Source organism: Leptidea sinapis, chromosome 11, assembly GCF_905404315.1.
Source record: "Leptidea sinapis chromosome 11, ilLepSina1.1, whole genome shotgun sequence".
Taxonomy (NCBI): domain Eukaryota; kingdom Metazoa; phylum Arthropoda; class Insecta; order Lepidoptera; family Pieridae; genus Leptidea; species Leptidea sinapis.
Window position 1 is genome coordinate 10808186 of NC_066275.1, and position 26794 is coordinate 10834979.

Consider the following 26794-nt stretch of genomic DNA (forward strand, 5'->3'; position numbering starts at 1 on the left):
TACTAATAACAATAATGTAACATTGGGCAATTTATCAAATAACTTTAACATTAATATATCCCTGTTGATAATCGAAATTTTAATCAGGAATTGTAATTCCAGATTGAAATTTAAAATTCAAAAAGAGTGCTATTTTTATTTGAATTTTAATGGAATCGTTTAACGAAAGTTGTTACAATGCGAAACCCTTTAACGTTTCCTTTATTATGGTTTGAATTTTATTTTAAGATTTATAAGTTGAGCTTTTTATATATTCAGGTTTCATTTTTCAGGTTTTATTTCTTTTGATGTTGAATTTGAACCAACATTATTTTTAAAGTTAAAGACATTGAGAATTCAGTTACTCTACGATGGTACTAGACTAAGTTTCAGAATTTAGCAAGTCCACATCTACTGATGATGCCTCATAAAGAGACGAAACACGTGTCTAATTGAGTAAAGACAAAACTTAGCGAAAAGTAACGCGTAATGCTTCAAATATTAACGTAGATTTTATGAACCACCCTCTACAAATTTCGTGGCCATCTGGAGGGCAAAGCCAAATTGGCTTCGAAGAAGCTGGGCGTCATTAATAGAGCATAGCAATACTTCAAGCCCACATTCTAGCGCTCTACAAGGCGCAGGTCCGGCCAAACATGGAGTATTGCTGTCGTCTCTGGTCTTGCACACCCCAGTATCAGCTCGACCCATTTGACCGCGTGCAACGTAGAGCAGCTCGAATTATCGGGGACCCAGTACTCGGTGAACGGCTGGATCACTTGGCGTTGCGTAGACATATCGCTTCATTGTGTGTCTTCTACCGCATTTATCACGGGGAGTGTTCCGAAGAGCTGTTTAACCTGATTCCTGCCGCCGAATTCCACCTTCGCACGACACGCCACAAGTTAGGATATCATCCCCACCGTCTGGATGTGTGGCGGTCCTCCACAGTGCGGTTTTCAAGGAGCTTTCTTCCACGTACTACAAAGCTGTGGAATGAGCTTCCTTGAGCGGTGTTTCCGGGACGATACGACATGGGTACCTTCAAAAAAAGCACGTACTCCTTGCTTAAAGGCCGGCAACGCTCCTGTGATTCTTCTGGTGTTGCAAGAGATTGTGGGCGGGTGATCACTCAACACCAGGTGACCCGTACGCTCGTTTGTCCTCCTATTCCATAAAAATAGTCCTTACGTTTTTTCGAGATTACCATGGAAGTGTTTAATTAATGTTTCCAGGATTGGTTAATTCGTATGAAACAATTCAGAGAATAACTTAAGAAACAATATATTAATTTTTCACAATTAATCGTGTTTTTTTATTTTTTCTTCAGGAAACTTTTACTTATTTATAAATGTAAATCTGTTCCCGCATACTTCTAAACTATCGTTGGAAGTGATGTCCTTTGGTTATACCAATTTGGTTACCAGTGGGAGGGTCCTTTTCACAGGATTTTTTTTTTTTTATGGAATAGGAGGACAAACGAGCGTACGGGTCACCTGGTGTTAAGTGATCACCGCCGCCCACACTCTCCTGCAACACAAGAGGAATCACAAGAGCGTTGCCGGCCTTTAAGGAAGGTGTACGCGCTTTTCTTGAAGGTACCCATGTCATATCGTCCCGGAAACACCGCACAAGGAAGCTCATTCCACAGCTTCGTGGTACGAGGGAGAAAGCTTCTTGAATACCGCACTGTGGAGGACCGCCACACATCCAGATGGTGGGGATGATATCGTAACTTGTGGCGTGTCGTGTGAAGGTGAAATTCGGCGGCAGGAATCAGGTTGAACAGCTCTTCGGAACACTCCCCGTGATAAATGCGGTAGAAGACACACAATGAAGCGACGTCTCTACGCAACGCCAAGTGATCCAGCCGTTCACAGAGTACTGGGTCCCCGACAATTCGAGCTGCTCTGCGTTCCACGCGGTCAAATGGATCGAGCTGATACTGGGGTGCGCCAGACCAGAGATGACAGCAATACTCCATGTGAGGCCGAACCTGCGCTTTGTAGAGCGCTAGAATGTGGGCCGGCTTGAAGTATTGCCGTGCTCTATTTATGACGCCCAGTTTCTTTGAAGCCAGTTTGGCTTTGCCCTCCAGATGGCCACGGAATTGGCAATTGCTCGAGATTTCGAGACCCAGTATTCCGATACTAGGCGAGGCTTTAAGGGAAGTGTTCTCGAAGAGCGGTGATACGGCAAATGGGGTTTTTTTAGTGGTAAACGCGCAAACTTGAGTCTTCTGGGGGTTAAATTGGACAAGGTTAAACTTACCCCATTCCGCGACCTTCTCGAGAGAGGACTCGATAGAAGACACAAGTTTCATCCGGCACTGGTCGACGTTTTCCCGAGAGAGACCTGCATGGCCCGTGTATACGGCATCACCAGTGCTGTCGTCTGCATAGCAATGCATGTTGGCGGTGTCCAACATATCATTGATATGCAGAAGAAACAGCGTGGGAGATAGCACACAGCCTTGGGGCACTCCAGCGTTCACGGGCTTGGGATTCGAGCAATAACCGTCAATAACGACCTGTATGCTGCGCCCAGTGAGGAAGCTGGAGGTCCACTTGCATAAGCTCTCGGGAAGCCCAAATGATGGAAGTTTTGCGAGGAGCGCCTTGTGCCATACACGATCAAAGGCCTTCGCTATATCCAGACCAACTGCCAGGCCTTCCCCCTTGCTTTCAATAGCCGCCGCCCATCTGTGTGTTAGGTATACCAGAAGATCGCCAGTCGACCGACCATGGCGAAAGCCGTACTGCCGGTCGTTGATCAACTGGTGACCCTCAAGGTATACCAAGAGCTGGCGGTTAATTATGCTCTCCATAATTTTGGAGAGTTGGGAGGTAATAGCAATAGGCCTGTAGTTTGCCGGATCCGAACTGTCTCCTTTTTTTGGGATTGGATGGACAAGGGCTGACTTCCATGAATCAGGGACTACGCCTTTTGAATAAGAGTGCCGGAATAAACGCGTTAGCACCGGCGTCAACTCAGGGGCACACGTTCTAAGCACGATTGGAGAAATGCCATCCGGCCCGCTCGACTTCCTGACGTCCAACGAAAACAGAGCTCGCCTAACAGTTTTCTGTCGGAACTGTACTTCAGGCATGGAGCTCTGACACCGCGGGATGGTCGGCGGTGTTTTTCCGTTGTCGTCAAGGGTCGAGTTGGAGGAAAAACGAGTGCACAGGAGATCGGCTTTCTCTTTTGCCGTATGGGCCAGGGTGTCATTCCTCATGTGCAACGGCGGCATGGACGGCTGGTTGAAGTTACCAAGAGCAGCTTTCGACAACGACCAGAACTTGCGTGTTCCGGTCGGGTAACTGGAAAGCTGCTCGCCAATTTTGACGACGTGCTTCGATTTCGCACGGGCGATTTGCCGCTTAAAAAATCTGGAGGCACGGTTATATTTCCTCTTCAGAACTTTGCAGTTCGGATCCTTTGAGCCCAGCGCCGCAACCCAAGTTCGATACGTCTTTTTTTTGCAGTCAGATGCTGCTTTAACTGACGCATCAAACCAGGGCTGTGATCTGCCACCGATCGGTACTACAGAGCTTGGTATAAAAATATCCATGCCCTGCAGTATCACATCGGCTACTGCAACGGCGCAGGCACTAGGATCATCTGAAAGGAAACAAACCCTGCCCCAAGGGTAGGATGCAAAAAAGGAACGCATCCTATCACAATCTGCTGACTTGTGGTGCCAAACGCGGCGGATCGCTGGTGGTCTGCGACGTTGGCGTCGGATAGGCACTACACTCCTGACCAGGCAATGGTCGGACGTTCCGAGAGGGGCGTCGACAGAGACCTGGTAACCATCGGGATGTGTAGTCAGCAGAAGATCTAATAAGGACGGCATGTGGCTATCCACATCCGGGAGCCGCGTCGGCGACTCAACCAATTGGGACAGACCATACGCCAATGCAAAATTATGCACAGATCGCCCTGCGTAGTCTGTGGTACGTGATCCAAGCCATTCGGCATTGTGCCCGTTGAAATCACCCAAGACTACGATTTCAGCGGAGGGGATCTGAGCAAGCACGTCATCAAATGCCGCTTGAACGCAGCCCATGAGGTGATCCGTTTCTGCGTTACCACTATGGGACCTGTAGACACACGCATAGATGCGGACGCGGTCCTCTAAATCTACGCGGAGCCAGAGAGTAGACAGGCCCCTACCCTCAAAATTGCCGAGACGGCGACAGCAGATATCCTCCATAACGTACACACATACCCCGGCATGAGGCATGAAATTATGCCCAATTTTGTACCCGGGGTACGTTAAATATGACGTATCGCTAGGTCGAGATATCTGCGTCTCCGTAAGGAAACACAAGGCCGGCTGCGCCGTCTCAAGGTGGTGGTGGACGGCGTTTAAGTTGGAGTGAATTCCCCGGATGTTACAAAAGTCCACATTAAGCGTGGAGCGGGGTGCCGTGGTGTTGCTGCCCTGTTTGTCCTGTGACATACGCGGTACTGTGCCCTCCCCAGAATACGCCCGCTAGATTATGGGTACCACAACGGAGCCTATTTCTACCGTAAAGCAGTTACGTGTAAACGTTACTGTGTTTCGGTCTGAAGGGCGCCGTAGCTAGTCAAATTACTGGGCAAATGAGACTTAACATCTTATGTCTCAAGGGACGAGCGCAATTATAGTGCCGCTCAGAGGGGTTTTTGGGTTTTTCAAGAATCCTGAACGGCACTGCATTGTTATGGGTAGGGCGTATCAAAATAAAAATTACCATCTGAGCTAAACGTCCTGCTCGCCTCGTTCCTTATTTTCATAAAAAAATAAGCACTTTTGAATGCGTTCACATAGCGCTGTTTGAATTGGTCTACTTCAGCTATTAGATATAAAATTACTTCAAACATGTGTTATGATTTTCCTTCATCCTAAAAGATAATAGATCATAATCTGACTCTATTATGCTGTGAAAGGTTCTTGATTCATGATATTTATTATAAACTGGCACTACATAAAAAAGGTAATGATGGTAACCTAGACTTCAAAGTACTACAAAGGTTTGTATTCATAATTGTTTTTACTTCTTATGCTGTAAAAAAATTTACTTTGCGGAATTGCGTTACTTTGCGGAAATACATAATTATACAAATGATTTAAGTTTTCTTTAGTGTTAATTCCGCCAATATATATATATTCGACACGTGTTTCGCCTCTACACGAGGCATCCTCATGACGTGTTGTCTCGTCAAAATCTAGCACGAGACATAATCAAATGAGCCGGAAGCCGCTGTTTTATACCCTCGTTCCATGAAATGACGCGCTGTGTTTGGTCGACTGTTGTGACGTATTACCCCCGGAAGAGATGCGTAACAAAGGTGATGGGACTAAATTTGTTTGTTCATTCAAAAATGTGAACATGTTATTTTTGTGTTTTATTTCATATATATTCTTATGCTGTAGCCACATTTTGCCATTTTGAAATTAACTTTGTCGCAATACGTGCTATAGATACCGAAGCAGTTAAAACTAGTTTGGCTTTACTGCCACGTCATTAACACCGTTTGATCGTGACCCAAGCATTAGCAAGGAGCAGTGACAACGGGTCCCAAGCATTTAGATTTCTATAATAAGTTTTACTAGAGTGACGACTTTTCGTATGAATTTAAAATGATTTCTATTTATTTACGTAATTTTGTTTAAGAAACAACTAAACGCACCTATTTTGTATAGGATAAATTAACTTATTAAAATAATATACTTATTTCTGGTTATGTAAAAATCATTAAACTTATAGATGTTAATGATAAAAAATCTTTAAATTTTATATTATATCCATACACACAATTTCTAACTTATTTATTAATACGGCCTTTATCGGTGTGGGTACCGACTAGTTTTGAACCATTCGGAGGTACTCCATTAGGGTGAGTGGACACCAACAGTGACATAGTCAAAGTGATTCCGCGCTTGTCATCACCACCGGCGACCCCCGCCCTGCCCAGCCGCGCACTACGAGCACAAGTCCGCAGTAACAGACGGGACGTTATCGCGAACCCACTACACTCACCCTGATGAAGGACCTCCGAGTTTTTTAATTTATTTTAATGAAAATAAGGGACGAGATGAGTGAGTAGCACACTTAGCTGATGGTAATTGGATCGCCATGCCCAATACAATACAGTACCACTCAGCATTTTTGAAAAACCCAAAAATTCTGAGCATAGTGTTGCTTAGAATTTTTGAAAAATCCGAGCGGCACTACAAATGCGCTCGTCACCTTAAGACGATAGATGTTAAGTCTCATTTGCCCAGTAATTTCACCAGCTACGGCGTGCTTCAGACCGAAACAAATAAAAGTTTACGCATTCCTGCTTCACGGCAGAAAAAAGGCGCCGTTGTGGTACCCATAATCTAGCAGGCATTCTGTGCAAAGGAGCCTCCCACTGGTAATCCGAAAGTGGTCGGTACCCACACTGATAAATCGTGAGTAAATCCATATTAATAAATAATTTAACAATGTCTCACGAAAGTAATAAATTCTAGTTATAAACCTATTTAGATAGTTTGGAAACATTTCTTTAGAGAAACCAGGATGAATTCAAAGAACATCTCAATTCTTAGTAATTTCATGAGCGTGGTATCAACTGATGAACTGCGAAAAGTTCTTGCAAAGACATCTCCAAGTTACGTCGCAAATTGTGGCACAACGCTTCTAACTCGCAAATAACCATACAGGGTTCTAGGTAAGTTTTGAACTCAGCAAAAGTTAAAAGTTCACTAGGATTGCCTTGGGATGTGTTCGAGATATGTCTCACAAATATTGTTTTAAAATAGTGGCGCGACAAGTTTATATTTTAGATTATTTGCTTCTTAACAGAAACACCATACACGTCACGGAGTCACATGTATCTCCTTAAGGCGAAGAGTAAGCAGAAAACACACAAACAAGGTACATTTGGACAAGTTTTGTGGTGAAAATATAGAATTGGGAGCTATCAATACTATTTTATCCTATTACACATACCCTTAAGTCTTATTTGTAGGTTGCTTATGTTTACTGTTTGTTATAGAACACTCCACAGCTATTTGCAACTACCACTTTTCATTACCGGTAAACTCTTGTTTTTTCGGCATGACGCATTTATTTAGTACTCAGAAAATCTTTTTTGTGAAGGTACAATTCAGATTTGTAATCATTAATGAGAATTCTAAGCATATAAACTGTTTGCGTCTTTTAAAATGTTACGTTTTGTAAGCAAGAATTTAGAAAATATTGGCTTTGTTACATACACCTTCCTTAAACTTCCGGCAACGCTCTTGTGATTCCTCTGGTGTTGCAAGAGAATGTGGGCGGCGGTGATCATTTAACACCAGGTGACCCGTACGCTCTTTTGTCCTCCTTTTCCATAAAAAAAAATGGCGGGCCGGCAACCGTAAACTCATATCGCTGAAGGTTGCTGGCATTTAGTGTCGCCTTAAGAATATATACTCAAAACAGATTCAAGTGGGTTAGGCGTGACTTAAGTGATCAAATCAATCAGATCCTTTTTTTAATCCTATACAGCGTGAAAGGAATAGCAAGTATGCAAAAGCATTTCTTCAACTTGTTATATCAATTAAGTGTATATCTAGTTGTACAAGATTCTAAAAAAAAGCACCACAGGAGTACCTTATTTTTTTTATATTGTATTAGCGATCCCGACCGATATTGACCTGTACACACATCTAAATTTTGAATTTTTTTTTATAAAAAAAGTTTTTTGAATAGGCTGTTAAAGTTTTGATGATATTTTAACTAAACGTAATTACATCATGTGTGTTATTAATAAAAAAATATATAAATAACATTTTCCAGTGAATCTAAACCCATCTCGGATTCACTGGACCACACACAAAAAAATAAATTATCAAAATCTATCTAGACGTTTAGGAGGAGTTTAATTATGATTCTAAATCGATATCGAATATGCTGGACCACACACAAAAATATCCTCAAAATCGGTTCACCCGTTTAGTAGTGACGGGACGGGTAAGGCTTTCGATGGTAAGTGATACTTCCAGCTATTACAATGCAACGATATATGTTAAAGAAGAACTCAGACATAAAGTCAAGGAAGTCATGCTATCTCAAGCATCATGTATGCAAGTAGACATATTGAATAATACAATCTTATGTATATATCGCTCCCCATCGTACACTAACACTGATACCTTTATAGAATCACTAAGTACCCATTTTGGTACATTAACAACTCATAAAAACATTGTACTAGCTGGCGATATAAATATTAATATTTTTTATAAAGACACAGAATCTTCCCAACAGCATAGGAATAGATTGAACTACCTTAATATGCTGGCAACGCATGGGCTTATCCCAGGACACACAATACCCACCAGAGATAAAACATGCTTAGATCATTTTATGTTAAAAATTAATAAAAAGAATGTTTCGGCAGATATAGCGATTATCCATACTTCTATTACTGACCACTTTACGACCTTCTTACGTTTATCTAAACTTAAATTAAAATATAATGCTCATAAAATCAAAACAATCATAGATTATGATAAGGCCCTTAAATATCTAATAGATCAAAATTTACCTCAATTACTATTCTGTCATGATCCAAACCTACTGACTGATAAACTGATTAATATGTTAACAAAATCAATTTTAACTAACACCACCAATACAAGAATCCCAAACAATAAACGTACTTTAAAACCATGGATAACTTCGGGTATATTACGCTGCATAAAAAATAGAAATAAATTACAAAAAAAATGTCGTCAGGAACCGCACAACGTAATACTTAAAATAACTTATACTAGATACCGAAATTATTGTAATAATTTAATAAAAAAACTTAAAAGGAAATACGAAAGGGATCTTTTAGCTAACTCCATAAGCAATAATAAACTATTGTGGAAAAATATTAAATTAATTACATATTCTAATAAAACTAATAATTCAAACTCAGAATTATTCAACATAAAAAATACTGCATCAGAGTCGGTGAATTTCATAAACGATTATTTTGTTAACATTGGTACACAACTGGCTCAACAAATTCCACCTTCTGTGCAATCCTTAAAGAATGACAATAATCAATCAATACCACATTCTATGATCTTACTGGATACAGACGTAGAGGAGATAAACAGAATTATAATTGGTCTTAAGTCGTCTAGTGCAGCGGGTTGGGATAACATACCTACGAGCTATTTGAAACACATACGTCATGAAGTTGTACATGTTATCACTCATCTAGCTAACTTATGTTTTGAAAAAGGTGTTTTTCCTGACCTCCTCAAGCGATCTATAATTACACCTATTCATAAAGGGGGGGATAAGGATGATATTAATAACTATAGACCTATATCTGTTTTACCGTGTATCTCAAAGATAATAGAAAAGCTACTGAATAATAGGTTGGTACAATTTTTAAATAAATTTAATATATTATCTCCATTCCAGTTTGGGTTTAGACGAGGTAAATCGACAGAGGATGCAGTAGCTTCTTTATCAACTTTAGTGACAGATCAATTAGACAAAGGTAACAAATGTATTTCTGTATTCTTAGACCTTAAAAAAGCCTTTGATACCGTCTCAATACCAAACCTTATAGACAAACTAGAGAAGATCGGAATAAGAGGAACACAGCTTAAATTATTTAGAAGTTATCTCACTCACAGAACACAAAGAGTAAGGGTTGGTGAGAATGTAAGCGATGATGCGATAATATCCTTTGGGGTTCCTCAAGGCAGTGTTCTAGGTCCTACCCTTTTTTTAATTTATATAAATGACCTCTGCAACATGAATATAGAAGGTGCTCGTATACTATCTTACGCTGATGATACTGCTATTGTCTTTAGCGGAAGTTCTTGGAATGAGGTTCGAGAAAAAGCTGAATCAGGAATAATACATGTAGCTAATTGGTTACAAATGAATTTATTAACACTGAATACAGTTAAGACTAATTATATCTGTTTCAGCATATCTAATCCCTCTCAGCCAAAGAACTTTGATATTAGAGTTCATAAGTGTGATAACATAATATATGGTAAAACTTGTGAATGCCCCACTATAAGGAAAGTTGCCAGCACCAAATATTTAGGAATCGTGATTGATCAGCGATTATCTTGGTACCCACATCTTGAGCAACTTACTAAGAGAATTCGGAAACTTACCTGGATTTTCAGAAGTTTATGACACGTTATTCCTGAAAATTCTTCAAATTCTGCAAACACGCCTAAGCATCTTCTGAATAAAATATATGTAGCGTTAGTCCAGTCTATCTTCATATATTGTATACCTATCTGGGGAGGCGCAGCAAAATCCAAATTTTTAGAACTTGAAAGGGCGCAACGTGCTTTAATTAAAATTATGTATTTTAAAAAACGGCGTCATCCCACGCACAGCATCTATTCTGACAGTAACTTATTAACAGTTAGAAAGTTGTATATAGTACATACGGTACTAAAAATACATAAAACTATTCCTTATAATAGTACATTACTAAATAAGAGAATTAAACACACTGTTGCTCATGTACCTCACACCAAAACATCGTTTGCAAGTATACAGTATGAAAAACGTGCGGCCTTACTGTATAATAAAATAAATAAACTAAACAATATATATGAAAAATCATACTATGAATGCAAGAAAATAATAATTGAGTGGATAAGGTCATTTAATTATGAAGACACAGAAAACCTACTTATAGTTACGTACTAAATCTTTAAGTTTTCTTTCAAAGTAACACACACACCCACACACACACACTCACCAATACATACAATCACATACATACATACACACACCCACACACACACAGCACACTAAGTTTAGATTACAAATAAATAGATTTTTAGTATATTATTGTTAGTAGATTTTTTTTTTCCCTTAGTTAATTAATTATGTATATGTTAAGGTCAACTTATCTATTATTACACCTCATTATTATGTTTTTGCTATGGAAGAGCGGGGCCTCCTACTACAGGCAACTCTTTGCTTAAAAGGAGACCCCAACACTGATTGTATTTTGTATTTTGTTGTAATAATAAATAAATATTTGATTTTGATTTTTTGATTTTGAATGCCGTACAGGATTCTTGAAGGGCCTAAAATTATGAGTGGCGTTCCTCACTTTGAGACATAAGAAGTATTTATATTTTTGTTGATTTATACTAGATACAGGAATCATTTACAAAATATAACAACAGATAATATGACAGCATTTGAATAAAATGTGGGAGGCTCCATTGCATAGGATGCCGGCTAGATTATGAGTACCACAACGGCGTGAAGCAGTAATGTGTAATGTGCATTTTTGTGTTTTGGTCTGAAGGGCGCATTAGCTAGTGAAATTACTGGGCAAATGAGACTGAACATGATATGTCTCAAGGTGATGAGCGCAATTGTGCCGCTCAGAGTTTTTGGTTTTTACAAGAATCCTGAGGGGCACTGCATCAATTACCATCAGCTGAACGTCCTATTCGCTCGTTCCTTACTGTCATAAAAAAAAAAACTTATTTGTATCTTTATAAGATACATGCCCTATTAAATCTAACATACATCTAGAAGAAAAGAAACAAACTAAAGTACTGGTAATTCATGATTAAAATAATAAGGCTGCAGTGTTTTGTCCCAAAAAGGTTTACTCAGCATATTAGGTAGAACTTAACACTGATTTTCAGTAGCTCACTTCAAGAAGGTAACTGAAAGTAGCCATGTTATTGATACGAAATAACTTCAAACAAGCGCGTACATATATCTAGAAGGTTGGCGACGCTCCTGTGATTCCGCTGGGTTTGCTAGAGTGTACAGTAAACCAACCAACAACAAACCTTGTAAAATTAACAATGAAAATTACCAAGCATTTAATGAACGGTTTAAAATAAGTTGCAAACAAAATGTTTGGTTTTCATTCGCTCATTCAAATTCGTTGAGTTAATTAAAAATAACAAAACATGCATAGATTATGGCCCATTTAGAGACACTCGTATAGATTTAACAAAATCCAATAATGCTCTTTGAATATTCTATGACGGATCCGACAAAAAGCTGATCCGTTGAATAATAGCTTTATAGATATCGTGTTTGGACAGACGTGATATAAAAATATGCTAACTGGAATCTATTCGTTAGCGGATTAATGTTGGAAACAAATTAAATGAATCAGGTATCGATATGTTTTCTATTTAAATACTCAGTAACAGAGATATTATGAAAGATATAAGTTTGGTTAATAACTGACTCTTCACAACCAAAAGTGGACTGTATCGATGAAGTAGCGGTTGTGTTGAAACCATATTATTATCAAACTCATTAAATTTTGCTCTATTTTAATATATTGGTAAAAAAAGGAGTGTGGTATAAGACTACACGAATGGAGCAATACAAAATATCAAATTGTAAAATTGTTAAGGAACGAAATGAAATTACTAATTTATCAAGAAATCACCGTTCGCGTAACGCTAACGTACGTTCGTAAAGCTCTCGTCATGCATTAACTAGCGTACTCTCCAAGTGAAGCGTCCGTAGAGAAGTTTTACTTCAAAATAAAATACTACAAAAATTCATGAACTTTTATTTATTCATTTTGCATAAATTTTACTTTTAGTATTGTACAAAACAGTGGTCACTGAATCTTCTAGAAGCAACATGCTACTACTACATTACTGTTTAAGAAAATACTACCAGTTTTAGTAGCAGTAGAAGTACCTATGTTCTGGGGGCGTGGCTACTGACTCACATCTGCACCTATTTCTGTCGCTCTTCTTCAATTGTATTTCGCTTTGAAGAATATGCCTGCCAGTGCATATCGTCACGTACATAAATTTCATCTATAACTCAGGATGACGAGTGAGTGCGGCTTTATTTGACTCGTTTTGCAGTACGCTACGTAGTAGGCACTATGTGATGCGTTAAATCTTGTTGTTTCACAAAAGATAAGCTAAGTGCTGGTCTCTTCTTATTAAAATAACATCCCTTTAAGGTTGATAATACGAAAAACATACTATACTTTTTCTATACTCATAAAGTCATCGTGTTTTAATATATAAAACTATAATTGTGTATTAATTCTGGACGAGCGATACATATTTGATTGTGACAGGTCAGTGTCATTCAATATGCACAAAAAATGCTCTACACACAAAGAAGTGATCACTACAAAAACTCGATTTTGGAATCTTATTAAAAAAATATGTGAACTTAAATTGTTTTCAATTCAATACAGTATTTGCAGTAATGTGTTTAGTTCTACTTCATTTTATATATATGGAGGTGATCACATTATAAGGTATTCATATTATAAGGTAATACAAAATAATGCTTTTATGTAGAAATAGAAGGCCGTCATATCAATCACCAGAAATAGGCGTTATAGGCGGTAATGACTATTACCTCTTTGTACGAAAAATAATTATCAGACGGGGTTGATTTATGTACCCGAATATATTATAAAACTAAATCAAAGTCTAGCTAAAAGTAGCGTCTATAATTTAGACATAATATGAACACAGGGTTCCATACTAATGAAATAACGATTTATTATAAAGCGAAAGCAATTAAAAGGAAAAATATATCTACCTTTGTGAATTAAGGCCCGTATTACAGAATAAGTATTCCAGAAGTCGTTTGATTACAAAAACCATAATCAAGTGTATTTTATCTCTTTTGTGTACAGTTCTGAAGACAGTGATAAAAGACACCTAATCACAGATTACGTATGGAGACACCTTCTGGAATCCGTATTCCAGAATTCGTCCCAATAAATAACCCATGATGAAGTGATATTTAATCCATTATCAACAATGACGTTTATGTATAGAACGTAATTGGTGTTCAATTGTATTTTTTTTTATGTGCAGTTACGAATACAGTGATAAAAAACATTTCAACGCGGATTATGTGTTGAGACACCTTCTGGAATCCATATTCCAGAATTCGTCACAAAAGTAAACCGTGATCAAGTGTATTTTGTCTCTTTTATGCACATGTTGACAGTGATAAAACACCAGGTGCGTTTTGCCACGGATCTACGTTAAGGCACCTTGCGGAATCCGTATTCCAGAAATCGTCCAATACGTGATACGTAATTAAATGTATGTTGTCTCTCTTATGTAGAGTTATGAAGTGATAAATACACATCTGGTCACAGATTACGTATTGAAACACCTTCTGGAATCTGTTGGTTGGTTCAGAAGTCATCTCAATACGAAAACAATGATTAAGTGAATTTGGTCTCTTGTATATACAATTATGAAGACACCTACTGGGATCCGTTTTCGGAAGATGTGTGTATGTTATATAAGGCCATTATAATGTTAGGCCAGTTATACTAAAATGCACATATCTTTCGTTCGTTTAGAAGCTTGATTTTTAGAGTCTCAAGATACCGTTGATATTTGAAATTATTTTCATAATTTTTGCTTATTTTATAATGAAACAGGAGAAACTAAATAAAATTATGTAAAGACTGGCATCCAATGAAGTGATCCTATAATAATTCATTTATTATTTTACAAGTAAAGTAAATAAGTAATAACGTTTTTCAAATGTAAACAATTTATTATGTTTTTTAAATTATAACCCTCACTTCTAGGATTAATACACTGAAACTCGGTAAATACACTGAAACTGAAGGTCGTAGTCGGTTCGACTCCCGCATCGTTCTAAAAATTTTGTTTTCAAATTTTATTTGTATATTAATCCTAGGAGCGAGGATTATCACTTTGAAAACATAACAAATTGTTTAGATTTACAAGAGCGTCATCTCAAGTCACTTTCCTAATATGCAAATATTAGAGTTGAGCAGGTTTTCAACTGTAAAGTAGATCCTGTAGATGAAGTCACAACTTAAGAGTTGAACAAAGCATTCAAGATTTTTTGTAGATACGTCTCTCGAACGGTTAACATGTTTTATTCAAATCGGTTTTTAGAAATCATTATTATTTATTGAAAACTTACTGACAAAAGAGACCATGTTCTGTCAATTGAAAAGAAAATTTTGTAAGTATTCAGAAATAATGCAGTTTAAAGTCATCAGAAATGTGTAATCAAAGTTAATAAGTTAAAAATGAAATAAACACGTATTTCAGAATGATTTTATAATTAATTATGTTGTAATAAAATGATAAAAATTAATATCGTATTTGTGAAAACAGCAATTTTTTTTTATAATATTAACACACTTTTTAGACAAATTATCTTGCCCCAAATTAGGCATATATAGCCTGTGTTATGGGTTGCGAGACAACGATATATTTAATACAATATACTAAAACATACTTACATACATATAAACATCCATGACTCGAAAACAAACATCCATATTCATCATATAAATGCTTCCACCTACCGGGATTCGAACCCGGGACCTCTAGCTTAGTAGGTAGGATCGCTAACCACTCGGCTGTACAGGTCGTACATATATTACACTATCACTTTATAATTGCTACTTTTTTAAAGTATTAAAATGAATATGGTATGTTATCCTCCCAAAACAAAATAGATATCTTATTTTTTCCGCCAATTCCAATAAATATAGCAAAAACTTAACAAATTATATACTCAAACCTTTCTGGAGAACCACGCTATCCATTGGTGCAAACAACATGAATATCAATGCAGTAGTTTTTGAGTTTATTGCGAACAGACAGACAGACAGACGCGACTTAAACGATATCAACGAGATTTTCATAGGTAGTATGTTTCGCTATATAATCAGGCAAATTGATTGAATCTCACCCTTAACAAAGTGATGACTATGCGTATAAGACTAATTCAGTTTATTCACGTAGGTCACGGAAATGACACTTATGAATGTCAAAAAAATAATCTTTTTGAATCTACCCCTACTTCGTAAAGGGTTGAGCTAATGAGAAGAAGTAGCAAGAAACTCATTGCCACTCTTTTATATCAAGATTTACATTTAAGTAATAATAATAATAATAATAATTTAAGTAATAATATCAAGATTTACAAATAATTTCAAATTACAATATATTATGTAAAATGATGCAACAGACACACTCAAACGTTAAATAGTCAATGTCTTACACGAGTAAGTCAAAAAAGTTAATGTAAATTAATACAAAAGTTATTGAGTACAGTAGCTGCATCCTCCACATACACCATAAATAAATAAAGGTATTCTGTGAGAATTTTATAAGCGATTATAAATAAATAAATATGTATATATCCATATATATATATACTAAGATTATATTTAATTATATATAAATTAATAATATGTTTATTTTGATTTCAAAAAATAAGACAATGTACAAATAATATCTCTTATACCTTTCAATAACTAAACATTAATCAAACCTAGTTTTTTCATCAAACACGTGCAGATTAAATTATTAATTCCTCGCGCCCTAACTTAAATTTATAACACATATTTTTTAAATTTATTTACAAATTAAAATACAGATTTTTCTATAATGATTTCAAAATAATAAAAACCACTGGGGATTGTAATATAATGTTACATTATTTTATTTTTATGAAGAATTCCTACTGTAAAATTAATTATTACTATCCATCTTTAGTGATAACTAAAGAGGACCAATATTATAACCGGAGGACTAATAATACCTATTAAAATAATTTGTTTTTCTATATATTTTGTATTTTACATGTTTTCTCTTTTAAATTTATAAAAAAAAAATATGGACGATGAGGGAATCCAACCCGCGACCTCTCGCGTTCCATGCGACCGCTCTTCCACTGAGCCAACCGATCGAGTGCCGTATCGTTTCAAAATTCCTGATATGTTTTGTTCATCTCTCAAATTTAATTTGTGTAATTAAACCCAGAAATGAGGGCTATACTTTAAAGAAATAACAAATTGATTACACTCATTTTAGTTTATCGGTATGATAAATGAGTTTTTACCTCTGTACAAAATTGTAAAATAACCTAATAATTAATTCAACTGTGTGTTTATTACCTTACAAATCAACGCTTCCGAATTTCTAATTCCATCTGATATTACGGCTTGCTCTATTTTACTACTCCGTTCCATATGGAAGCCAAGCCGCAAATTGGATTATTATCTAATAACAGTTCAAAGTTCAAACTTCTTACTTAATTACTTACTTATCTTAGCGCTTAGTTCTATATTTATAGTTATATGGAGTTGTTTACGTTAGAACCTTTACTTTAATCATTCTTAATATAACTTTTCATATCTGAATTAAAATGTATCAATTCGAAATGCACTCATAATTATTTTCCTAAAATAAAAGCAAAACATGTCTATTTCTGTCGCAAAAATAATAACGGTATTATTTTTGCGAAAGAAAACCAATGTTTTCTATCTTTAAGGCAAAGAGGACGTTAATACTACGTAATAAGAGTTGGGACTGCCTGAGTAAAATTTAAATTTAGTTTAGTATGAAATAGTACAATTACAGTATGGTGATTTGCGACAAAATATAATTAGGCTAAGTATGAAAGCGAACAGTTGCTTAAAACGTAGTGGATTTCAGCTATCTCCGTTTTTTACAAGATTATAGCCGTCATCTGTCAATCTATCAATCGCTTTTTCTTAGAGAGTTGCTCTAGGCTGCTTGAAGGGTGTAAATGTCCTATAATAACACGTATATGAGATATTTTATGGTTACTTGACTACTGATTTTAAACATATTACAGGCTATGAACAAACTAAATATAAATATATAAATAATATCACTTTACGGCCGTTTTCAATAACCTATCTATCCTCAGTTTAACTTACTAGACGTAGACAAATCCATCATATTACGCTTACTTACATTTCAATAACCTATTGACAGATAGCATTGGACTATGATGGCTGTTCCCAATATTCAGCCTATCTCTTACTTGAGATAAAAATCGTAACTATTGTTGACTATTCTGACCCAATAAACATATCGACGGTAACTCACCTTACGGCGTGTACGGAACACGTTGTCTGTCAATGGGACGACATATAGCTTACCAGCGATAGAAGTTTGTATGGAAATTGCAATTCACGCGTCCCAATATAAGGCGATAGAAATGCTGAATAAGGGACAGCTTCAGATTATCGACAGTAGAAGGTAGTAATTTATCTCTATCTGTAGATAGTATATTAGGAACGGCCGTTGCTGTATTCGACATAACAATGGATACATAAGATCTTGTCATTAAACGGTGACAGCAATGTATCCGTAATTTAAACTAAGGGTAGATAGGTTATTGAAAACGGCCGTTAGTGCGCAATCTGCTCGTAACGCATATAAGATGAAGGTTTTGCGGTCGGAATAGTTAAATGTGTTATTATAATAATTGGTGGAACAGCGTATTTTTTTTTCACAAAATGACGACTTCAAAAATATATTTCATAATAAAGTAAAATGTAAGTCTCAGATTACTATTTAAATAAATTTCAATAAAATATATTTTATCAGTTTCTCTTCTATATTGTTTGTGATTCAAGCCTGGTTTTCAGAGATTTTTTATTTTAAGGTATAGTCGTATATGGATATATACGACCTGGGTTTATATAGGTCATATAATGATAATTAATTGAAGTAAGCCACAACCCATTTAGGAAGCATGGTTTCATTAAGAAGTTCCAGTTCCGGCGTCTGATCTGTTTCATGGCAACATCTTCTTTAAGGAAGATGAGCACAAACGATCAAACGGGTCGCATGATGGTAAGTACCAGGAATCACAGAAGCGTTGCCGACCCTGTAAGACGTCGAGTACATATGAATTTGAAAACTGAAAGCACATTGGTACGTAGCGGGCGAGGATCGAAACGGGGGCTCTGTGTTGAGAGTTGACGGTTGAAACTATTGAGCCACCGCCGCTTTTAAAATTTATTAGACCTCTTTAGGTTTGTAGGTTATAGTTGTAGGTCTACTTCTTTTAGGTTGTAAGGGACAACACATGTTTAACTTATAATAATAATAATATTGACACACTTTTCACACAAATTATCTTGCCCCAAGTTAAGCATATATAGCCTGTGTTATGGGTTACAAGACAATGATATATTTAATACAATATACTTACTTATACATACATAATTTCATATAAACATACATAAATACATTTAAACATCCATGAATCGGAAACAAACATCCATATTCATCATATAAATGCTTGCACCTACCGGGATTCGAACCCGGGGCCTCTAGCTTAGTAGGTAGGATCGCTAACCACTCGGCTATACAGGTCGTCAGTTATGATCATGCTGTTTCAATTTATTTTGAATGTACGTATGTCCTTATATGTTGTCGCCATCCGTGAAGTACTATGTAAAATACATTATTATTGAAATGTTCTGGTGACTATCTGTGGCCTTCTTCATCAGTACCACTTCACCGTATATCACACTATGTATACACTTCCATAATATCTCTGTACACAATTAGTGACTGATGACTATATTTTGAGGATTTTCGCATAGATTTGATCGTTCAAACTGAATTAATGCAAATTTATTTCTAATCGGTACTATAAATTCAAAGATATAAGGTACTGAGCATAAAAATTACACAAGGATTGAAAACCTCAGCCTTTTTGTGAAGGTTAAGACAGTTTAGTCTATTTATACGTTGACTTTGAACTCAAGCTATAATATTTGCACGATTGCTAGTTATTTACGGAAGCAGAGGATTTTTTTTAAATAAGCAGCCTTACAAATAAACTTAGTATAAAGTTATACCTGAGAATAAGCTAGCAATACACTCACAGATTATTACTTTTTATTTCCAAAGCTTTATCTTTCAAGTGACAATCAAACGTCTTATATCAGATTGAGAGAGGTCTCTCTCACTGCTCACAACAATGAAAGGTACATAAAACAAGACAATAAATAGATTATTTTTGTTGTAGCCTACAATTAGCATTATAGAGTAAACCGGTGGCATTTATTACAAATCATCTTAGGATGGAGCTCGGAGTTGATAGTAAGATAAAGATAAAAATAAAAGGCTTTTGACACGCTGGAGCACGACGCCTTATTGCAGTCTATGGATGAATGCGGTATAGGAGGGCCTATTAAAATCTGGTTCCAAAACTATTTCAAAAACAGGCTACTTAAAGTAAATGTCCTTGGAGCAGAGAGTGATCCAGGTACAGTATTAAATGGTGTTCCAACTGGCTCCATATTTGGTCCGATAGGATATAGTATTCATGTGAACAGTATGAGCAAAGTTATAAAAAATTGTAAAGCATATATGTATGCTGATGACACATGTTTATTGTATAGTAGTAGAGACCCAAATCTTATTCAAATCATATTGCAACAAGATATTAATAAATGGGCACATGACAATGGAATTATTATTAATATGGAAAAGACAAAATGTATGCCTATATTCTCACCATATAGTCAATATAAAGATATTAAAATTAAAATAATAGGACATAGTTACTCTTGCTTGCATAGTTCCTCACAAATATGTCAATGTAGTCAGTTGGAACAGGTAACGTCGTATAAATATCTAGGGCTCATTGTTGATAAAAATTTCTCATGGAATGCACATGTTAACTCAGTATGTTCGAAACTCCGCACAGTATTTGGTAAAATTTATCACTTAAAGTCATCGGTGAGTAAAAATATTTTGTACAGCCTGTATCACTCTTTGGTCGAGGCAACAATTAGTTACGGATTGAGTAGCTATGGACTAACTTTTACTACGAATAAAAATAAAATCAAAACTTTGCAAATAAGAACATTAACGCTCTTAGTGAACAGAAATATAAAAAACAAACTTAACGGGAACTATGAACGCTTGTTTAAAATATGTAATATTATTCCAATTGATAGAAAGGTAAAATTATTAACGTTAATCGAACAATATCGAGATATAAATAAATTTGTAGTACAGAGAGTGCATGCCTACTCAACTCGGCTATCTAACAAAAACAAGCTTGTGGTACCTAAAATATGTAATTATTACGGTATGCGTAGCATGCAATGGGTAATACCTACATTAATAAATGAATTAACTACCCATATAGCGTCACAATTGTCGAATTGTAAAACAAAAAATCAGGTGAAAAACTTATTGCGAAAGTTCTACTTAGCACAATGTCCATAATAAATAGACTTAAGAAATACTGGTAGGGACTTTTAAATTGTCACACACAAAAACATAATATTGATTTGATAATTTGCGAAACACGAGAATTACTGCCGACAAACTGCTGCGCAGTTTGGCCGAATAATATGTTTACATCGCTTTGTAATGTTGTATCAGAAATAAATGGTTTAAAAAAAAAAAAAAACAGAATTTACCACTTAGTAATTGTATGCACGCGATATTTTTATCACGTTTTAACTACACTGCTGTAGATACGAAACAAATAACGCAATATCAAAACACAGAACGATATTATAATAATACCATCATCATAATATCTACCTAAGTAATCGATACATAAAATATAATCGAAGTCGGTCAGGTTTTCCTATTCTTGGACTTTTTGCTAAACGTAAACAAACATTTTGGCGTTGACAGTTGAAGGCAGATAACATAAATACCATGGTGACATAAGGCTAGAAATCTAACATATAAAATTCTCGTGTCATGGTGTTAAACATTGAACTCCTCCGAAACAGCTTGACCGATTTTCATGAAATTTTGAGTGCATATTGGATAGGTCTGAGAATCGGACAACATCTATTTTTCATCCCAATAAATGTTAAGGGTCCACACGATTTTTTATTTTTTTTTATTTTGACATTTTTTTAAATTTGTTTATTATGAGTCAGCATTAAGAAATACATACAACTTAAAATTTTCACCCATCTACGATGAACAGTTACTTTTGTATCGTGATTTTAATATCGGCAATACAACGTTTGCTGGGTCAGCTAGTAAAGACTATATATTTCTGATTTGTAATGTTGCTATATTAAAAAGAATAGTAGCAGTTATAAACTACTTTGGTATTTAATTTAACAAAAACGCAGCTGTTTAAAAATATCGAAGTAGCTGTTTTATGATTTAATGTTTCATAGGGCGTCGTAGTTTGGTTTTCTTTAGTTAATGACCGCAAAATAAAAATAAAAAAAAACAAATTCCATAGTAAAACGGGATATGTACAAATTTATGATTGGTTTATTCGGCTGTAAAACGATTCCCGCGTTTATTTGAAAGCTGCCTGACATTCGGAAAACTTCAGAATTATCATTGCAGTGACGTCAGTCATAATTTCAACATTTTGCATTTACTGGGATTTATTCTGAGGTATAATTTTAGACCAAGTTTATATTTGTAAGACCATAAATGTTTATTTATATATCAGCGCTTTTAAAAGGCAACATTTGATATCGACCTGTATTCAATAATAACAGGTATTGGTTTATTTATACACGCCGCGCTATTAAAACTCTAGCACAAAAATATCCTTAATAGTTCGTGATTGGGTCCAATCTTAGTAGTGGATCTCTATTTTTTATATATTTCATATGTATAATATGGCAAGGAATAAACATATTCAACTTCTGAACTTTATAAAAGGGATATACTAATATTTATAAAAATGAAGACGAAAAGGAAGGAAGAAAGAAAAATCATTTAGTCTGCAACTAAAACCTATTTTACAGGTAGACTTATATGTTAATTTATATTAAGGTGCAGAATTGGAGTTCAGTTCAGCATAATACTGGTCATACCCACAGGTGATTTGAGGTGTTCTAGTGGATTGTCATACTATATACAGGTTATACATAATATTTAAAGGGTTACCAAACTAAAATAATAAGTAATTAAAACAAAACAAAAACTACATCTAAATTTCGTGATCTTACATAATTCAATAAGTTAGTAAGTTAATAGTTCGTAGTAGTATAGTATTAAGTATAAAAAAAACAGAAACCTCTAACTCTCACGTGAATATAAAGACAATAAAGTAATTAATATATTGTAATCGTACTCCCGTTACTTCCATTTGCCTATAATAGGGTTCGTTTAAACCAAAAATTAAATCTGTAAGCGTGAAAATTATAGTTTTATTATTTTATCATTAAGAACATTGTATTACACATCTCTCTTTGGTTTTATTTCAAATACGTTAACATGTTTGTAAACAATCCTTATGATAAAGTTGAAACATATGTTTACCAAATAATTCTGGGTAAAAAAACACACACACACACACACACAAAAACTAGATAAGCGCGACTCGTATTCAACCACTGAGGGTTCTGTAAATATTGTTAGGTACCTACCCATACCTATAAAAAATTTAAAAGGTTTTTGTCATTCTTCGACATAAATCGTTAAAATATACAATAACATCATAAAAATAATTAAAACCTTTAAGCTGGTACCAATTAAGCCCTTCCATAAGATACCCTACAACACGGGTAACTTAATTCAAAATAAGGACCGCCGCGCCGTTCCTTGCATTAACACCCTGTTTTTTTATGATTTAACTAGAAGTTTAATATTTCACATCTTCAAGCGATTACGCATTCCCGAGATAAAGGGTCTTGATAGACAGCCAGATGGACGGTCAAAGTGATACTATAAGGGTTCCGTTTTGTCATTTTGAGATACGAAACCATAAAAACAAAAAATAACATACCGTGGTAAAACTTGAAATGTAACTGAAGAGTAATTTTAATAACTAATACCAGTGTGGGCTTCTTCTTTCTGCCATTTAGCAGTAGTATGCAAGCATTATTGTGAAATTACTGTACCAATGAGACTAATCTCAAGTCTCAAACTGAATGCAATTAATTGCAATGCTGATCATAATTTGAAACGTATATACATTTAATACAAACTCCCACATCAAGTAATCGAAATTCCGTTACATAAATTTAAGATTCATACTAAGGAAATTTTAATGAAGGAAACGTATTATAAAGTTCCAGAATATAAAGAGGATACTAAAATAATAATATGGCTAGTAAATAATTGATTTTATTCAATAATTGACTGTGGCGCCTATTTCTGTCGAGAAGCAGTTATGTGTAAACATTACTGTGTTTCGGTGTGAAGGGCACCGTAGCTATTGAAATTACTGGGCAAATGAGACTGAACATCTTATCTCTTAAGGTGCATTTGCGCAATTGTAGCGCCGCTCAGAATTTTTGGGTCGTTCAAGAATCCTGAGCGGCACTGCATTGTAATAGGCATATCAATTACCACCAGCTGAACGTCCTGCTCGTCTCGTCCATTATTTTCAACAAAAAAAAATAATATTGAGGAAAAATTACATAATATGAATGAATAAATATGAATTTGACTTGAATTATTATGACTGTTTTATTAGAATTTTATATATACTTTGAGCTTAGAATCTTAAATACTTTTTCGTTGAGTTAAATTTGGTATAGCAATAAAATGTTTTACTACATATTATGTATTTGCATGCATTGTAGGTAGAATAAGAGAAACTATGATCATCAGTAAAAATCAAAAATAAGATCGATAGTAAAACTGACCTCATTCAAATAATGATTATTATTATTATTAAAATGTGTGGAAACTGTGAAATCTGTAAAGAAAGGATATTATATACTAAGTTTCTTGAATCTATGGCATCAAAATTGACTTTTGTGTACAAATTGTACATCAATTAATAAATAAAGTTGATCCAATTTTGGATTTGAGTAGAGCGTCCAATCGTACATCCGAACCATTAGGTAAACCATTAGGTAAGGTTAGTCTATCTAGTATTTTAATTTTTCCTTATAAAACTAAGTAACAACTTATCTATCTATTATTCATTGAGATAGTTAATATTTTCATTCCTTATAAAGTGTACGTTATTATAAGTTGATAGGAGATAGGAGAAAATGAATAAATAAATCCGTTTTTAATGAAGTTATTTCGCAACAAGAAGAAACATTCAGCCGTAGGTACTTTAATTAGCTTTGGAAATAAGCGAATCAGTTCATTTATAAAAGTTTCGCCGGAGTTGTTACAAAGAAAGCGGCAGAAAGAATAAACCGTTAACTACGTAAGAAAAAAGTTTGGAGGCGGTTCCGATTTCTCTAACACAAACTTGTTGAAAAAATACGGCTAAAGAAATAACAATATTTTATTACACAATTTACGCTTGAAATATTTTTTCTAAGATGTGGTTTTACTTTGCGTTACCAAGTCAATCACGATATTAATACTACATAATATTTTTGGCATATTTCTCGCTAAAAACCATATAAGTTTCATGGCTATCTTATTATAGTAATATTAGCAGTTAAGTAAGCAATATAGAATAAACTTAATAATATGAATGCATATGAAAATTGATTTCTTACCGTCGACCGCCGCATCAGAAGAGGCTATATCGTAAATAATTAGAAAAGCCATACACAAATCATACCGCGGAAAGTGCATGTTTATAAACTTTTCATTTTACAAACATATCATACTATAATATATACATCGGTGTCTAGAAGCAACGAAATGTATAATCAAGTTCGATGCAACCACGAAGTTCGCCCATTGATTCGTTGAATTGTTTAAATATTCATAGGACGCTTGTGGGCAGAGAGAATGCCGGTTATAAAGTGGTTGCGTTTGACGTCGCGCGAACGTGAATCGGTTGAATCGTTTTGGCGCGAAAAGCGTAGCTGCGATCTCCGGGCGACCCAACTGGCTACTGCCCGCGCTACACATAACCGTCGCTACGCTTTGTCTACGGACTTGCTACGTCGCGGCGCTTGCGTAGCCCCACCTCAGGTTTCGGATGAAAGAAGAGAACATTATCAGTATTTGTACCAGTTTGCGTCAAATTGATATAAATGGAGACGGTTTTAATAAAGTGTAATTGACTTTTGCAGACTTTGTGTCGCATTAATTTCGGCCACGCTAAGACGCTCCGGCAGGTGCTAAGCTGAATACCGCCGGCGAACTCTACATTTTACCGTGGGTGATCTCAATTTTAAATGAATGTTAATTATGATGAGATTTCAACTTTATGGAGGTATAAAAGATTGGCGCTAAGTAACTGTACTCTCAATTGTATTTTATTAACGTTTCATTATTGCTATCTATTACACTTAACCAAATTTATTAAGCTAAGTTGATGTTAAGTAGTTTTTTGTACACCGTCTTAATAAAGTCAGCAACGTGGTCTTACCATACTTTTTTAAGTTTTGTTTCAACTATTTTTTTGAGTAATTTAATCAAAGAATACCTAAACTAAGGCTTAAAAAGTTTTAAGATTTAATAATAATATTTTTTAAATGTAAACTCATATCTCTCTAAAGGCTCTCGCAGCCTAAGTCTGCGTTGGTTATTTGGAACTCACGTAAAAACCTGAATGCCTACCCACTAAACACCACCTGAGGTTGGTTTTGGGCAAGTTCCCGCTAAGCCATCATCGAAGGCAACCTTCTCTTGGGGAGACAGAGGCGCAAAGCTTCTCTTTTTTTTATTAACTTGAAGTACGATGGATTTAAAATATACAATTTGTTTCATTTTAGTACAGAGCTTAAGCAAGGCCATAATATTGCCTAAAAATAGAACAAATAAAAATACCTTTGGGCCAAAGCGTTTCATAAAGGCAAATAAATTGCCTTCCTCATCATTCGATATTGCAAAGACAAATTATAAAGTACCCCATAACGAATGGGGCCATATTTTATTTAACCTAAATTAATTTTAATAAAAGAACAATGTAATAAATGCGGGCGTCATTGAATAACTCACAGTTATCCTTCATGGTAATGTGATCGCGCAAAGTTTCAAGCATGAATCTAGCTTCGTGAGAATAACTCAGGTGGTAATTTCGCTTCGGATAATGTGTCGCTTATAATTTTAAATTTAAGTGTTTTAGAATTCTTGCTTAGCTTTCGAGAGATGTTTTTATAAAGAAGATTTTTCCACTTGATATGTTTTTTT

General features: G+C 35.4%; 1 protein-coding gene across 1 annotated transcript in view; it reads right to left on the reverse strand.

Moving 5' to 3' along the window:
- The window catches only part of LOC126966860 (lachesin-like), an 80052-nt gene extending 54510 nt beyond the window's left edge, over positions 1 to 25542 (reverse strand). The window contains exon 1 of the mRNA XM_050811131.1: positions 25207 to 25542. Within this exon, the coding sequence (XP_050667088.1) occupies positions 25207 to 25285 (79 nt within the window). The 5' untranslated portion in view covers positions 25286 to 25542. The remainder of the gene's footprint in view (positions 1 to 25206) is intronic.
- Between the last annotated feature and the right edge of the window lie 1252 nt (positions 25543 to 26794).